General features: G+C 36.9%; 1 protein-coding gene across 6 annotated transcripts in view; it reads left to right on the top strand.

Moving 5' to 3' along the window:
- Positions 1–17,826, top strand: part of plekha7b (pleckstrin homology domain containing, family A member 7b) — a 110,452-nt gene extending 92,626 nt beyond the window's left edge. For 4 of the 6 annotated variants that reach the window (XM_057831144.1, XM_057831120.1, XM_057831136.1 and 1 more), the window contains 6 exons: positions 125–346; positions 3,267–3,491; positions 3,606–3,739; positions 6,247–6,395; positions 13,197–13,355; positions 17,117–17,824. In XM_057831144.1, coding sequence (XP_057687127.1) covers positions 125–346; positions 3,267–3,491; positions 3,606–3,739; positions 6,247–6,395; positions 13,197–13,342 — 876 coding nt within the window. In that variant the 3' untranslated portion in view covers positions 13,343–13,355; positions 17,117–17,824. Of the gene's footprint in view, positions 1–124; positions 347–3,266; positions 3,492–3,605; positions 3,740–6,246; positions 6,396–13,196; positions 13,356–17,116 lie in introns of all 6 variants that reach the window. The other 2 variants (XM_057831102.1, XM_057831111.1) reach the window with 2 other exon arrangements.
- The last annotated feature ends 229 nt before the right edge of the window (positions 17,827–18,055 follow it).

Raw genomic sequence — 18,055 nt, 5'->3', positions numbered from 1 at the left:
GACGAAATAAACAGATATGCTCAATTTCCCTCAGTCCCCCAAAACCAAATTTGTTACTTCCTTTCTGTTCCCTGTCCAATGTTTTACGCGTTCTTTTTTTGTCTGTCCTCCTTTGGTTTTCTAGGAGCGATCCAAAAGTGCCTTAGAACGTCTCTACTCTGCGGATTCCGTGCCTCAGCGCGGGCGGATGAGTGCCGATGAGCAGCTGGAGAGGATGAAAAGGCACCAAAAGGCTCTGGTGCGGCAGCGCAAGCGCACCTTAAGCCACGGGGACCGCCATGCCTCTGCGTCGCAGCGTTCTTCCGCCTCCGTGTCCTCCCGCCCACTCTCGGACGACTTTGGATCTGTATGTTTCTAATCTTCAACGTCGTCACATGCCACACTCTCACGCATGGCGCCAGGCAAACAGAGAGTGACCGTCCCAACATTCCACACTACCACTGCATGTTAGACTTTATTTTTTGACGCATGTTGTTTGCAAAATTACAAACACATACATATAGGTATTGCTGCTTCTTTGAGCTTGAAATGTACAGGAGCATTCATAATTAAGGCAAATCATGTTAGATTTCTGGAGATTTTTTTACATTGTGTTGTTGCAATCAGTGCAATCATCATTTCCTGACATTAACACATCCCTTATAATACACAAGCTATCTTTCCTCTTGTCCTTGTCTGGCATGCCTTCATCTAACAAATATGCACATTTGCACGTAGTAAACTACCATAGAAAGCTACAGTATTGTGTGAAAATACACCAATATTTACCAATGTTGCATTCTAAAATCGATTACCCCTTTTATTACAGTCAAATAGCGTGTTTTCCGTTGAGTTCGCCCTGACTTGAACAGAAAGCAGCCTCGTTTTTTTCCACTCATGGCGATGTAGTTTATGCAGCGGTGTAAGAATATGGCCGGACTGTTTTTAATTTGATTGTTTTGTATATATGGCTAAGAAAAGCATTTTGATACAAATATTTGTACTGCAATTCAGACTTTACTTGTATATTAGGTAACTGGTAGGCTATGCGGTGTTTTAACTCAACCCATTTCAACCCTCTGGTCACAATAGTGACCAAAAACAATTTTTGATTATATTTATTATATGGTACTTTGAAAGGCTACCAATGACACTTGGTTTGGATGTTAAAATGTCTGGGAAAACTTGAGGATACAATGGGTTAAGTACAAATTTGGTTACGCTGTACTTGTCATACAAGTGTAAAAATGTTTGTGACTATTAATAGGAAAACAAAAAAAGAAATGGGCATCATAGCCTCTCTTTGCCAATTAGTGTCAAGTTGTTTGTTTAGTCGTTCTACAAAAAGCCAAAGAGTTCCATCTTTTAATGTTCTCTGATATTAGCTCCTCCCTGAATTTGTACAACCATAGTAAAATTTGTAAATAATATGCTGTAGTAAGCATTTACAACTAAAACATGCACAATGCCTCACAGTTCTGAGATTGAGGGTTCAGGCCCAGGTTGAAGCATTGTTGTAGGAACTTTGCGTGCTCTCCTTGTGCCTGTGTGGGTTTTCTCCTAGTTATCTCCCACTCCACAAAGTTTGATTGAACATGCCAGGTTGTCCATAGGTGGGAATGGTTGGTTCTCTTTGTTCCTTTTGATTGGCTGAAAACCAATGTAGGGTCAACCCCTTTTCTGCCACATTGCCAACTGGGATAGACCGCAGTGCCCCAGGGGAGGATAAGGGCTCCAGCTAATGAACCTATGTATATCTCATGGACTCAATTCAACTATGATTGATTTACAAGTCGCTTCTTCCGTTTGGTGCTCATACCGGTGGTTCCACAAAATAATTCCTATGTTGTATCGGACTGGTAGCAGTGGATATGCCACATTGAAATAAAACTACGGCAACATCGATCAATTTATAGAAACATGACTAGGACAAAATACACAACATTCTCCTTTATTTTTTTTTTTTCAAGGAAAATCCTTGTATATTTGACTATTTAAGAGACGGCTCGCTTGTAAACAACATCGGCATCGCAATAGTCTAGGAAATTGTGGGTATAACTGACGTCACGAGTCATTGTAGACTATCTGAAATACTCGCATGTGATTAGCCAAAAGAGTTCTGGCATTTAAAAATGTCTGCTAACGACAATTTTGTTTACTTCCCGGAAATATTGGCTGTCGTTCAAGTTTTTCTACACTGATACACAGCAGAAAAATGGAAATTCGAATATATATGTTTATAAATCATCAAACAAGATTCTTTCCGCTGTGATGCACTTGATCAAGAACTTCTCTTGCGCTGCGTTAAACTTTATATTTCAATTTGACAACCACCTCTTTTCATCAACAACCAGCCACAAACCATCACTGCTTATAGAAAATACTAAGCTAACGTAAAATGTATGCTTTCATTGTTTATAATCTAGAGTTTTGGAATCTGTGTTTGTGTGTGATAGAGTAAAATAAGGTCTAAATACGCAAATTTCCATTGGCTTTTCATGTAACATCATAATTTGACTTGCCTCCAATAAATCTCTTTATTGTTATACTCATCTTTGAAAGATGAGTAATTGGTGTTTGACAGTATTATAACAGTCACACAATATGCCTACAACATCATGAGTCCCTATGCAAGAGCTCTGTTTTTGTAAATTCAACAAAGCTTTGTGTTGGCTCTTACCAGCTTGTAAAGGTGTACTTAATGAATTGACTGATGAGTTAATTTGTATACAGAATATCGAAATAAAACATTGGTAGTATTACCACAGTGATTTCTTTCATATTGTCCACCCGCTCCAATGAATAAACATGTATGAACTCCTACTGTCATTCTCTTTTTTTCTGAAATTTGATGAATGTGTCATCTATGTGTGTTGCATTTTACGGCATTGTACTGGCCTTGTCATTGTGAGTAGCTTGTTAGTAGCATGCTTGTGTACTTGTGTTTGCATGCATGCTACGGTGTATTTCCTTCCTTGTTTCACTCTTAACCACACAAACACAGACACACACATACACAACAACTTAAGGTTTGACAAAGAAATCATAATATTGCCCCCTAATATATTTTATTCCATATTGTGGATATCCATTTTAAGCTTAATGTATTAGTACTTATCCATGTTCTTAATTCATTGGATTGGGCATCTATCGCCGGCTATGGCAGCCAATGAGTTAAGAAACCCATTTCCATTCATTAGTGAGGCAAGTCTGGATTAGTAGTTCATCACTGATCCCGCAAATTGTCCCGGTGTGTCCTTGCTGTGTGCGTGTGTGTTTTTGCACAGTGGCGGAGAGAGCAAGAATTTGACCTGCAACTTTTGGAAAGGGCAGTTCAAGGTGAGGAGGCTCAAAGTGTGAGGAGCGTCCAGGGGGAGGAGAGGCCCCCCGAGCACAAAGAGAGACCCCGTTCGCACTCGGATGACTGGTTGACCTTCAGCTCAGCGACGGGGACCCCCGCCGTCCAAGATGGCGTGGAAACATCAGACTACGATGCGGACTTAATCAAAGAGGTAGAGGAAGTCACCATTTCTTCTTTTTATCAGTGATTACAAAGCACTGTCTATTTTAAAAGTAGTGCTTTTCTGCCTTCTCATGCCCGAGAATGACTCAAATTTTTTCCACAGCTGTCAAAGCCTGAGAAGGTCTTGATTCCAGAGCGATATGTAGATTTGGAGCCAGAGGAGCCTCTGAGTCCTGAGGAAATGGAGGATCGTCATCGGAAGGTGGAGCGGATCAAGAGCATTTTAGCAAAGTCCAGGTTAGTTATTGAAAATTCTTCAAAAGTTCTAATAACATTGCAAAAGTCTGAAAACTGTGTTTTTCTATGGGCGATCTGCTGGTGCAGTGAAATTACTGAATCTGTGAATTAACCTACTTTTTAATGCTGGATCACATTATATATGTACCATTAACTTAAATGTGAAATATATTTAAAATAAAATATCGTTCATGTGCAGTTTTTTCTTTCCTATACACTACTGAGTTCAGACAGTTGGGGGAAAAAAATAGATATTTAGCTGTCCTTATTGTGCTTTTGACAAGCTTTCCAAAATTGCAATTTGAGATTTGGTTACAAATTAATTTTATCCAACAAATTTGTGGAAATTTAAGATCCTAAATTTGATAAAATGGCCAAAGACGCCACGTGGCAGGTTTAAATTTCAAAAGTATTTAGCAACCATAATTCATTCAAAGAAGGTATCTGACCTTCATTTTAATCATTTGTTGAAAATTGGTGCCACCACTGTACTGCCTGAAGTATTGCATTTAGCAATATGTGATATCTGTAAAAGGGAACCCCGGACTTAAATGCTTGTAGGCTCTAATAAGACACAATTGTTGTCTTTTACTAAAATCATTAATTACAAATACATAAATATTACCATTAAAAATCTATAATATTCAGTACATGTTTTGACCTACGGAGAGCGCCATGTTTTATGCGCACAATGGACGCTTGGGATGATGACGTAATTGGACTGGACTGGGAGACTAGCTGTGCTAGCTAGCAAGCCAAGCTAGTATGGCATGGCCTGACTGGCATGATTTTCTCACATTCTGCTAGCTAGCAAGCCAAGCTAGTAAGGCATGGCTGGAGGTCGTACCTGCATCAAATTCCAGTTCATCAGTAGTGACTTTAAACCGATCTTAGGCAGGATGTCGAGATATTGACTTGCTCCCATTTGACAGTTTGTATATCCCTTTGTTACTGTTGCATCAATGCCTTGTTTTTTTTGTCTCTCACTGCGGTTTTCCCCTTTTTTGTTGTTTTTTTTTTGTTTCCCTTTTCGTGATTGCGTGTTTTGTGTGTGTTCAATAAACCTTTGTCTGTAATCCCTCTGTTATTGTCTGCTATTTGGGGTTTTACTTTGCTTCCGTATTCGCGGACTGTTATTCTGTAATTCCTTAAATCGCGGCGAGACAACACACGCGCACATCAATTAAAAGCGGCAAGATCTTACTGTGTTTTTATTTAGTCTTTTATTACTTTTTCATTGCCTAAAATACTTTTTGCATTTGTTTCCATCTCATACTTTTAAGCATTGTGTTTTCATGTGGCAGCTTTAAAGCAAATTGTTGATCCGTTGACCACATTAGTCACGTAGCGTATTTAAACCACCCTTATTTGATATTATTACGTTTAAGTATTTTCTTATCGCATCTTAAGTATGGTCTGCCTGTATGCATCTAAACAAAACCAGCTGAAAACGCAAGGTAGTACTTTAAGTGTCAAATTCGTCTCTTGTAGAACGTTTCGCCGGTGTAGCACAGTTTGGCAGAACACCGGTTTTGTCCTACTCTCGTCTCGTCTCATCCTGTCTTTCGTGTTCATTTTGCTTTTGCTGCTCATTTTGTAAAATATCGACAGTGCTGTCATGCTCATTAATGTTGTTCGCGGGTTCAAATTGAAAGGGTCGAACAGATGACATTTATGTTGCTAGAATCATACTCTGGAAGCCCGGCAGCATAACCCAGTGATGTCACCGCCCTGCGACGTCAACAACAATAGCGAGCTACTAGTTAAACAAATTTTACATATTGTATAAAAACGAAAACATCAAGAGAGGTTTTAATATCAGATTATTTTAATTCATACCAACGTTTATCTTTTAAGACCTAGAAGTCTTTCTATCCATGTTTCCCTTAAAGTGGTGCGGGGAGGCATTAGAATACAAAATTGTATGTTAAAGTTTTTAAGGTTAGTGTTTATTTGTAAATATTTTAGCTTAGGAAGAATAATAAATAAAAAGGTACACATGTCCCCTCCAGAGGGCCTTGTGCATCATTTCGACAGCCTGAGTAGAATCTGGTTTAGGTGTAATGGCTCACATTTTTAGGAACACTGTAGATGTTCAAACTGTTCGTAATGGTACAGTCTTTTGTAGTTATACTTTAGTTTAATATTAGCGATGTTGGTAGTACTTGAAGAGCCAAGTGTTTTAAGCGTTGCTATATTAACAACTATTATCACGTCAGTCATTTTGACATAGCAAACCAATATGAAGGACATAGTGCACATACTGTGTCTTGGAAATGACAGAAGTGTTCGTGCTATTTCCTAAGTGTGAGTTACAATTTCCATGTTATTTAGTTGTTGTATTTTATTGACAATACAAAAAATTTTTTATACCTGCTATATAATTGCTACAGTAAATAAAATGCAAAACTTTTACACAGCAATTGCATATGTGTTTTGTCTGTGACTGTATACTTTAATCTTTGCACGTCACCCTATAAAATATCCACTGTGTATTTACATAACAGCGTTCAGAACCTGGCACCGGCATTATGTGCTGACAAGTCTGAAGTGAGCCTGCTGGGGCTTGACTCGGTTCTACAGGAGCAGGAGAGGATCATCACCATGTCCTATATGCTGGCCTCTGAAGCCTCCCTCAAGAGCAAACGGGTCACAGGTAGGTCCAAATGACACATATTATACACTAGGTGTACTGAAAAAAAAAACAACAGCAACAACCCAAAACCCTAAAAAATTCTTAACTAAGAGGGGAAGAACTCTGTAAAAAGCCAGGTGTCCAAAGTAAACATTTTATTTAGGAAATGTGCTTGAGTAAAGGTGAAAGTTTCAACAAAAGCACTTTCTTTGGGTTCCCCCATGATTTAAATTATTTATTTAAATTAATTAAAATTATACATGCAGTATATAGTAAATAAACTGTACTGAATTGTGGAAATTCTACTTAAATATGACATATTTGTATTTTGTAGTGTTACCTAAAAAGTTAGAGTAGAGCTCTCGTTTTATTGAGGAAATGTATAGCAGTAAAGGTTTACATTTTATATTATATTGTAGTAAAAATGGTAGAAAAACGTCTGGAATAAAATAATCAGGTGATGTACAGATAATAATTTTCTACCAAAGGACAGTAACTAATTCTAGATCTCTCTAATTACGAATGAGAGACGTTTGTAAACAGTTCTGTATTAAGAGAAAAAGGGCTACATTTGAGTTTTTTTTTTTTTTATTTTTTTTTTAAGAAAATTGGACTGATGCTTGAAAAAGATGAAGGCGGAGAGGAGGAGGTGTCGAGTCAAGCAGGGCTCTTCATTCCTTAATAACTTCACATTATTCCGTGTCAGGAGCTCACATGGTGTCTAATTGCAGTCCGTGTGGAATGTTTGAAACGGGGGAGGAATCGTTGGATGAGGCCATTTTGTGTGCTGATCAATGACCCAGTCAAACGCTGCATCGCATTAACACTTCTTTGAACGCACGGCACCTCTCTGAAGCCGCATGAAAGACGCCGTACTCTCATTTCATCTTCCTCTTGCTCTATAGCAGCCAGCCGGCTCTCACACTCACGGCCGCGCTCGTGCGCACACCTGTCACATGCGAACTGTCGAGCTGTGCCGAGGAAAAATCAACAATTATAACATTATTTCCAGTGTGGAGGAATGTCAGAGAATAGAACTGGTGGCATGTTGTCAGAAGAGGGGGAAAGAAACTACTAATGCTCGTTTACACCCTTCATTTAAATCTTTCTTTTTCCATACTAATGCACATGAAAGCCTTCCTCCAGCTGGACGATATAGTAACAGTGTAATTACATATAAATATAGCAACATTTTGTATGGCAAAAAAAGCACATATTTAGTGGGGTCAAAATGTGGCTATATCCTTATCCTGACTGTAAAGCAGTTAAACCATTTCATTCCTTTCAGCTAATTAGAAAAAAATTGATTTAAGGTTTTGCTTTCTGCTAAATCAGCAAATTAAATTGGACAGTTCATTTAACTCTTTCATGCACAAATTATTATATATATTTTTTAACATTTAACTCATTGGTTTCAATTGATGGCAATTGATTGGCTTCAATTACTAAAAATAGTACCTTGTTCTATAAAGGGTTACTTTTAAATAGCAGCCCACTGTCCATGAAACGGTTGGAAAAAAAAAAAAAAACAAAGTCCAGGCACCTATTTTGGAATGCAAGTTTTCCGTGATAGAAGACACCAAAGGCGTAGGTTTGCATAGGGACGGTTGGGACATACCACTATCAACTTTTCAGGATGGTCAAATTGTCCCCACCAACTTTTAAGCAACCTTATTTGCATTATGTAATGACTTCAGTCATATTGGTAATTTGGATTGTCTCCCCACATGTTGTAAGGATAGATTATTAAGTGAATTATTTTCATTATATTCAGAGTTACATTTACCCCTTTTCACTGCTGAGTGTGCCAGTCCGTATTTTTCCCCTCCACTGCACGTTCGATTGGCTGATGATTTGACAACATACACACACACACACACACACACTCACAGCCCCAGCACCATGCTGCCTCCTCCGCCCCCTTGAAAGAGGAGGGATATTACAAGGTTTTTTTTTTTTCAGCCAGCAGCAGCTGCAGTCACTGTAAGTAAAGTAAAAAGACGTCAATGTTGTGAAGGTGGGGAACAGACCACTAATTTTGCATTTGAAAGTCCAACCTGTATCAGTGTTAGCATAACATTAAACTGTGTGAGTTTGCTAACCTGCAAGACTTGAGTAGGAAGCTGCTTAGAGAGAAGTGTCCTCCTGTATGTATTTTCTAATGTTAACGTTAATTAAATTGTGAGAAATTTCGTAAACCGAGGTTCATCCCTTTCTTCCCAATACTCATTTTTATCTAATTTATGTAGTTTTAATGCAGCCCAAAGGGGCTTTTTTCAGTTTTGCCGTGCTTGCGGACAAAAGCAGTAGTGTCTTACCTGAAGGATGGCTGAATTTTTATTTATTTTTGTTATTCCCTAAGTGTTTTTTTTTTCCATTTATATTTATATATATTTATACTAGGGCTGTCAAACGATTACATTTTTTAATCGAGTTAATTACAGCTTAAAAATTAATTAATCGTAATTAATCACAATTAATCGCAATTCAAACCATCTATAAAATATACCATATTTTTCTGTAAATTATATATATATTATGTAAAATAAATTGTTGGAATGGAAAGATAAGACACAGGATGGATATATACATTCAACATACGGTACATAAGGACTGTAGTGGGCATTTCACTCTACTGTCATTTAAATCTGTCTATGCTGTCCTCACTCCGAAGCGTCTACTTTTTCCAAAGCTAGACAGCTAGTGAACGATGCCTTAATAATCAGACTTCTTCCTTTTTCATCTGATTTATTAATAAAATGGCCTCAAACCATTGTCCTCTTAGACCATCGTAAAACTACAAAAAAAAGTACACAAGCATTACATTAGCAACAACGTTAGCTTAGCACGCTATACAGGTTCACTAAACATAAACAAAAAGCGTCTCATACAAAAAATATAACATTTCACTTACTAACATAATATGTACATTCTTTACAACAACCATACTTACGGACAAATCTTGTCCAAGGATCATATAAGCACAACATTACAACGTAGGCGTCAGCCCGAGACGTCGTGCAGCCATATTGAAGTGGCAGGAAAACAATAAACCATGTCGCAAAGCGACCACAAGAGTTCGCTGTTAGACAGCACAAAAAGCCTTGCTGTAAAACCAAAAGGCAGAATACTGTCTGAGCGGGACATGTGTGTTAATTGCGTCAAATATTTTAACGTGATTAATTTAAAAAATTAATTACCGCGCGTTAACGCGATAATTTTGACAGCCCTAATATATATATACGTATGTATATATGTATGTATATATATATATATATATATATATATATATATATATATATATATATATATATATATATATATATAATATGTGTATGTATGTATGTACAGTGGGGAGAACAAGTATTTGATACACTGCCAATGGGTTTTCCCATTGGGTTTTTCCATTGACAGTGTATCAAATACTTGTTCTCCCCACTGTATACAGGACTGTCTCAAAAAATTAGAATATTGTGTATTCTAATTTCCTGAGACAGTCCAGTATATATATACACATATATACATACATATATATGGCGGAAAACACAGACAAGACTGAAAAAGCAGTTTCTGCTCTTGCACCCCTCTTTAAAAGAAACTGCAGTGTTTTAAGCCAAAGCAACTGTTGTGTTTGATAGAACAATATGTCTATATGCTGCCATAGCAGATTTATGACGCACTAAGCCTCCGGACTATTTTGAATTTGTCCGTTTTTTTCCTGAAAACCCCCGTTTACAGACGTCGCACAACCGCTTTTATTTCAACCTAGCCATTAAAAGAAGGTAAGTAATTATATATATTATTCGAAATGTCTGTCATTTTTAGCTTAGAATCATTAATTGATGTCTAATATTTAGTTTAAAAAAAAAAAAAAACGACTAAAAAAAATTATTTACTCGCATATTTTAAACTTTTAAACGAATTACGTCACAATGAAAAATTTGGCAACTGTAAAAAAGTCACGGATATCTACCTCATAACTATTGCTTAATTGTATTTTTTTTTGTTACTGTCATATTTTCCCCGATATGTTAGATGATAAATAATCGATCCAAACAAAAAACATTGAAAAATAACGTTTAAAAGGGTAACTATATGAAAAAGAAAATCTCAACCGCTCCTTGTTGTCTGCGATTTCTGCATCGCGACCCTTGTTATATCACCATGTTTCACCCATAAAATTAAAAAAAAATCCGACTGTGGCCATTCACAGCTGTGTTTTGACACTCGGTGTTACATGCTACATGGAGTTTTTAATATCTCGTTAAAATCGTGGCATCTTTAATTCTGCTCGCGCATGCTCTCGCCTCCAATTAGGGTTTTGTAGTTTTAAAAAAAAAATTAAAAATTAAAATACCCTCGTGTTCAAAATTTTTGTTTTGTATATATACATACATACAGGACTGTCTCAAAAAATTAGAATATTGTGTATTCTAATTTCCTGAGACAGTCCAGTATATATATATATATGCATGTGTATATATATATATATATATATATATATACATACAGTATATAGATTTCTCAACAATGTTGAGTGGTCTTAAGAGAAATGTTTATTTTTTTTAAATTCCTGGTTAGTGAAAAGATTAATAAAAAGTTTGTATTTATTGTGTGTTTTAATATAATTTTAGTTATGTTCAAATAGTGAAATATAAATTTGCTAATTAAATCCTGACATTTATTCTGGAAGTTTTCAAACCGTTTCTTCAGTAGTTTTTTAAAACAAAGGTTTGAATGGAACGGTGTATCACCTGAACCAATACATATGAAAGTTAGTATAAGTCAATACAGATGTTGTATTTTGCATCGATCATTTAGCCTATCAATGAATTAGGTTCATATTCGTGAGAAATGTAGCCCTGACCCGCATTCACCAAATCTGTTTGGACTTATTAATGTCCCTTCCCCAGCAAAAAGTGTACATGCAGTTTATGCTGTTATATCGTCCCTACCAATGTTGAGACCAAACCTACATCCTTGGAAGACACCATAAAAAATAGCATTATTATGTGAATTAAAATCATATTTTGAGACGATTCGACTATATACATCAATTTGGCAAAGCGCAGATGACGAGAATTGAGTCTTTCAATCTGCCGTTTAGCTACTCCTTATCATTCTGACATTATCATCCTTGTCATTATCGCGCTCTGGCGCCACCATTTGGGTGACGACATCAGCATAGTAACGATTTCAGCTGATTTAGAATTCAGCCCAATGGAGGAGGAAGATTCAGAACGAGGAAAATGCGACAGAGCAGCAAAATGTCATTATTGTTTTTATCTCTATTCTCCAAGATTTTTACAGGATATTCTTTTTGTGTAGTAAGTATTTTTCCCCAATTGCTAAATGAATTGTACGGTCATTACAAATAACAGTCTTGCGCTAAATCGAATATGAAATATTAAAAATGGATTTATTCATTACGACAGGGCTAAATTACTGCATATTGGTCAAAACTGCCAACTTCTTAAACCTCCTGAACGGTATTTTATGCAACTGGAGTTAGTCGGGCTTTTGTCATTTCCCTGCCACGGATTCAGACATGGGAGAAAGAGCGTAAGCAAAACAGGAGGCGTGAGAGCGACATGCTAACCCGAACTGAGCGGCTCTATAGGCGGGCACGCCTTTTTCGGGCGGCGACCATGGTGTGTGACAAGCTGCTGTTCGTCGGCCGAGTGGCCTTCTCGGTGGACAGGGAGCATTGTCACCTACAAAATGCAAGCCACCTCCTTATTAAAATGTATGCCACAATCCAAGTATTTGACATTACATAAAACACGTAGTCTACCACTTCATATTCCATCCAATGGTGTCTTGATTGTCGGTCTTGTTTTGACGATTCTTTGTGGTGAACAGGATCTTTTTGAAATCCAAAAAGCCTCACACCACTATCCCTGGTGTAGCAACAAAAGCCTGCAGCACGTTGGGCTGACGGGATGCAAAAAATAAACCAATTAATCCACAAAATCAGATGAATCCACTGTCCTTCCCCATGCAATAGTAATGGCTGTATTGTGAAGATGATTAGTCCGCTGGCGTCACATTCGCCTTCTTCTTCAATCTGAGCCCGTGGTCGAAGTCTCTCATTTTCATAGCGCGGGATTAAAAAATTTTAATAAATACGTATATTTATCGCTTCCAAGCACATCCAAGTGATCCATTTCATTCAGGTGTATAAAATACCACATGTAATATGAAATAAACATGCTTTGTCATAGGCACTTTAAGGTTTTGTGTTTACAGAGGTGCCAAACTCATTCTGTTGCGGGACACGTTGTAGTTATGGTTTACCTCATGAAGCCAATATGACGGTGAACTCATATAATGTAACTGTATGATCGCCTTGTATTACCTATATACAGTAGAACAAATAGAAAGATGCTTGGCTTTGAAATCAAAGGCCAGTAAAAACCTCCGCTGTTAAGTTTATTTGGACTCATTGGCTGCCATTGCACTGACAACATGATTATTTACCCTTCCTCACAAACCAAATGGACTGGCTTTCACTGCTGCTTTCAATGCTTTCACTATCTCAGTGTAAGAAACATGAAGTCAGTGTGCATGATTTGCTTTTGTGGGACACACAAAATATAAAAAAAAACTTGTGTTCTAAAATGTCATTTACAAATGTACATGCTTTAAACAGAAGGATACTTTCACAGTCAGTTTCACTGAAAACGATTTTCAATTTGTATTGTACAGATGAATATGATTTAGAAAAGTTGATGACAGATTGTATTCACCAATAAATGCTCCGATACAGTTGGAAAGCTGCCCAAATCATATCCTCTTTTTCCCTCTGTCTTTCGTTTTTAGTTCCATTACAGTCTACCAGTCCTGTACCACCACCTCCTCCTCCTCCACTTCCGCCTCCCCCTCCTCCTCTTCCTCCTGTATCTGCGGTATCTTCCTCCTCCTCTTCCTCTCCTCTAAGCAACGGGATTCACTACACCTTTGTGTAATACAGCAAGAACAGTAAGGCAGAAATGCATGCAGTGTACTTCACATTGTGGTCGGCATGAACCTACTATACCTGTGTATCTACTCCCAGTCTAATCTACATTTGCTTTCCCACGGTGATAATTGTGTGCAAATTGTGCTTTGGCTGAAACATTTGTGAACGTTTGGCAAAAGAAGGTGTGTGAAATTAACAGAAGAGTCGCTGAGCGATTTATTAGCACTTTTACTGTTCACTCGTTGAAACAGCTGCACCTCAATTAGCTCTAGGACTGCGGAGAGGAAAAAAAACAATGGAATTCAAGCATTGTCATGATTGACATGCAGTAGATACGGTCATCTATTATTGCTTTATCGTCGTTCATTATTTGTAAACTGGTGTTCATTTAAATGTTCATAAAACCAGTTTATATATTTATATTTTAATATGCATCCATATTTATATTTAAAAATTGTTTTCTTATTTTTCACATATGGATATTTGATGCCTGTGTTCATCATGGGCAGTGAATTTTTTTTAGGGCTGTAATGCATCAATGCCATTTCAATTCATATATATTGGGAAACCTAATTGGATGTATTAGTTATTGAGTGATGAGCTCACACACTAAATATAAACATACACACGCGCATACATACCCACATATATATATATATATATATATATATGTATGTATACACATATATATGTGTGTGTGTGTATGTATATATATATATACAGTATATGTATGTGTATATATATGTATGTATGTATGTATGTATGTATGTATGTATGTATGTGTATGTATGTATGTGTATGTATGTATGTATATATATATGTATGTATTTATGTATGTATATATATGTACGTATATATATATATGTATTTATGTATGTATGTATGCATATATATGTATGTGTATATATATGTATATATATGTATGTATGTATGTATATATATATATATATGTGTTAGGGCTCTCAAACGATTAAAATTTTTATTCGAGTTAATCACAGCTTAAAAATTAATTAATCGTAATTAAGCGCAATTATAACCATCTCTAAAATATGCCATATTTTTCCGTAAATTATTGTTGGAATGGAAAGATAAGACATAAGACGGATATATACATTCAACATACTGTACATAAATACTGTATTGGTTTATTATAACAATAAGACGGCATTAACATTATTAACATTCTTTCTGTTAAAGGGATCCACAAGAAAGACTTGTAATTCTTAAAAGATAAGTGTTAGTACAAGTTATACTAATTTTATGTTAAAACCACTCAATGTTTTCGTTTTAATAAAATTTGTAAAATTTTCAATCAAAAAATAAACTAGGTACACTAAATACACCACAAGGTGTCAATGGCGAGTTTTAAATTAACTTAGAAATCAAGCCAAATAGTGTGTTTTGTCCCTCGACTGACGCCGTCGTTTCCTGTTTTACTGTGGGTTCGTTGTACCTTACGTTCATTTGAGTGCTGGCTTAACAACGTACTTGACCTCTCATAGTTTTTATATTGTGAATAAATATTTCCATCCAGTGTATTTGTTGAACTATACGAAATGTTTAAATAGAGTTGGACCAAAGTCTCAGTAACTTTTATGTGTATGTTGCATAGCGATTTTGATTGGGAATGCCAGTTCTCTTTGCACTGTTGTTTAAGTGTGTGAGAATAGGGCCTCATTAATACAGATTGAAGCGCTTTTCTTTTTGTGAACATTTTTTGAGCGATATTCTTTTTGTTGTGCTTTCACTAAATGATACTTATGTTTGTTGTGAAGGAGTTTCCGAAGCTTATGCCAATAAATGGCACGGTCCAATGAAAGCCTGTGTCGACTCGCCTTTTGTAATATTCTGATATAGAATTAACCGAGGCACCTTTAAGTGCACGCGGCGCCAGTGTTGTTTACTCACATGATGCAGGAGTGAGTTAGAGTTACGGCCTGCCGAGAGCCATAAGCTGTGTTAATGTTGAAGCTGAATGTGCCAATAAAGAAACAAAGTGCCAGCACGTCGCGTATAGCATACCTTTGTTAAGAAAAAGCACAAAACAAGACACCTTTCTCTGCCTCTTAGCTCTCAAATGCGTCATTGTAATCTGTTTGAGGCAATGCATGAGCGGGTCATTCCGCCCATGCGTTAAATGCGTTAGATATTTTAACGTGATTAATTTAAAAAATTAATTACCGCCCGTAAATACGTTAAATTTGACAGCCCTAATATACGTAATAAATCGTTATCTCGCCCACCCGGGCAGTATGGTCTCTCCACTGAAGCTCGGGTCCTCTACCAGAGGCCTGGGAGCTTGAGGGTTCTGCGCAGGATCTTAGCTGTCCCTAGGATTGCGCTCTTCTGAACGGAGATGTCAGTCGTTGTTCCTGGTATCTGTTGGAGCCATGCACCCAGCTTGGGGGTTAGTGCCCCTAGTGTCCCGATCATACAGTGTCCTCCATAATTATTTGCACCCCTGAAAAGGATGTGTTTTTTAGCTTCTAATACATATATTTTTTTTTTAATTCAAATAATATGGGACCTTAATGGAAAAAAGAGAAAAATCCAACCTTCAATACAAGTGCATTCATTCAGTGGGGGAAAAAAATCCCACATAAAGAAAAAATTATTTGACATCAAATAATGTGTGTCACAATTATTAGCACCCCTGGCGTTAATACTTTGTAGAACCCCCTTTTGCCAACAAAACAAGGTCTGGGGACTGAGATGGCCATGGGAGGAGCTTGATTTTGTGTCTGGTGAACCATTTCTGTGTAGATTTGGCCATATGTTTAGGGTCATTGTCTTGCTGAAAGACCCAGTGACGACCCATCTTCAGCTTTCGGGCAGACGGCAACAGATTTTGATTTCAAATGCCCTGGTATTTCAAAGCATTCATGATGCCATGCGCCCTAACAAGGTTCCCAGGGCCTTTGGAAGCGAAACAGCCCCACAGCATCACTGACCCACCCCCATACTTCACAGTGGGTATGAGGTGCTTTTCAGCATGCGCATCTTTCGTGGCACGCCAGACCCACTTAGTGTTTGTTGCCAAAAAGCTCAATCTTGGTCTCACACAAAAATAAACACGGTCCCAGGCTTCAACTGGGACTGTGTGCTTTGGTCAGATGCCCGAAAGCTGAAGATGGGTCGTCACTGGGTCTTTCAGCAAGACAATGACCCTAAACATATGGCCAAATCTACACAGAAATGGTTCACCAGACACAAAATCAAGCTCCTCCCATGGCCAGCTCAGTCCCCAGACCTTGTTTTGTTGGCAAAAGTGGGTTGTACAAAGTATTAACGACAGGGGTGCTAATAATTGTGACACACATTATTTGATGTCAAATAATTTTTTCTTTATGTGGGATTTTTTTTCCCCACTGAATGAATGCACTTGTATTGAAGGTTGGATTTTTCTCTTTTTTTCCCATTAAGGTCCCATATAATTTGAATTAAAAAATATATATATATATTAGAAGCTAAAAAACACATAGTTTTCGGGGGTGCCAATAATTATTATAATTATGGAGGGAACTTATGTGTATGTATATATACATATATATATGTGTGTGTATGTATACGTTTATGTATACGTACAGTATGTATACGTATATGTATACGTATACGTATATCTACAATATACAATAGAGAGAGCGAGAGATCGCGGGAGATTCTCCTTGAAAAGATAAGCAGATACGTCAGTGTTAGTGAAAGAGTTAAAGGCATGTAAACAGTTAATGCCCACCTGTTCTCTTCACTTATATTGTTCTTGTCTTTTTCTTGTCCTTTGCAGCTCAAGCAATTTCTGGACATTAAGAACCTCTGCGACAATGGCAACAAATAGCCAGATTCTACAAAAGAGGCTTTTAAATGATCCTGGAACTCTATTTATGTACATCAATAGATGAATGGAGAACATATTTATCGGTAATCTTCTAATACAGCACCAACAACCTCTGAAGGAGTTTTTGTGTCAAACAGAATGCTGCAGCACTGAACTCTCTCAAAAATATATATATTTTCTATATATGATATTGCACTTTCAGCTGTATGTACACTGTACAAAAGAATTTGAATATTTTTTATTTGGCAATGGAATAACTTTTGTTGTCTGTCCATGTACATAATGTTAAAAACACGAGTGAAACTGTCATGATTGTAGATTTTTACCACATGAGGCTGTATCCTCTATGTATTAGCTTGTTTTTTTTTTCCTGCCCACATTCAGACAAAGTTACATTTCACATGTTTTGCATGGGAATGTGAATGTCGCACAATGGCCATTTATTCACAGATGAATATTAAAGCCATTAACACAAACTTTAGTCAACAGTACTGTTTGTGTGAGTATCTTACTAGCAGTTTGAAAGGGGACACAACTGTTGCATACTGAGGTGCTAGTGTGTGTGAAACATACAGCAGCATATAGGTAAAGTACATCTTGACATAATATTGGAAGTTCAAGAATTAATTACGTTATATCCACTTGCAATATTTCAAAAATATATTCAGAAATGTACCATGAATTAGACCTGTCATGTTTTTCACTAACTGTATCTTTTTTTTTTTTTTTTTCAATTTGTGTCCAAAGTAAAACTATAAAGCGTGCGCCATGGTAAGCCCCATTAAAAAAAAACGAACAAAACTCCAAGCTTAATTTCAATTTTTGCATTTATTTTCAATGCACACGAATAAGTCTTAAAGTATAGAATTAATTGAAATCATTTTAAAT

Source organism: Corythoichthys intestinalis, chromosome 1 (assembly GCF_030265065.1).
Source record: "Corythoichthys intestinalis isolate RoL2023-P3 chromosome 1, ASM3026506v1, whole genome shotgun sequence".
Lineage (NCBI taxonomy): Eukaryota > Metazoa > Chordata > Actinopteri > Syngnathiformes > Syngnathidae > Corythoichthys > Corythoichthys intestinalis.
The sequence above is the reverse complement of the archived record's forward strand: the minus strand, read 5'-3'. Positions and strand labels throughout refer to the sequence as shown.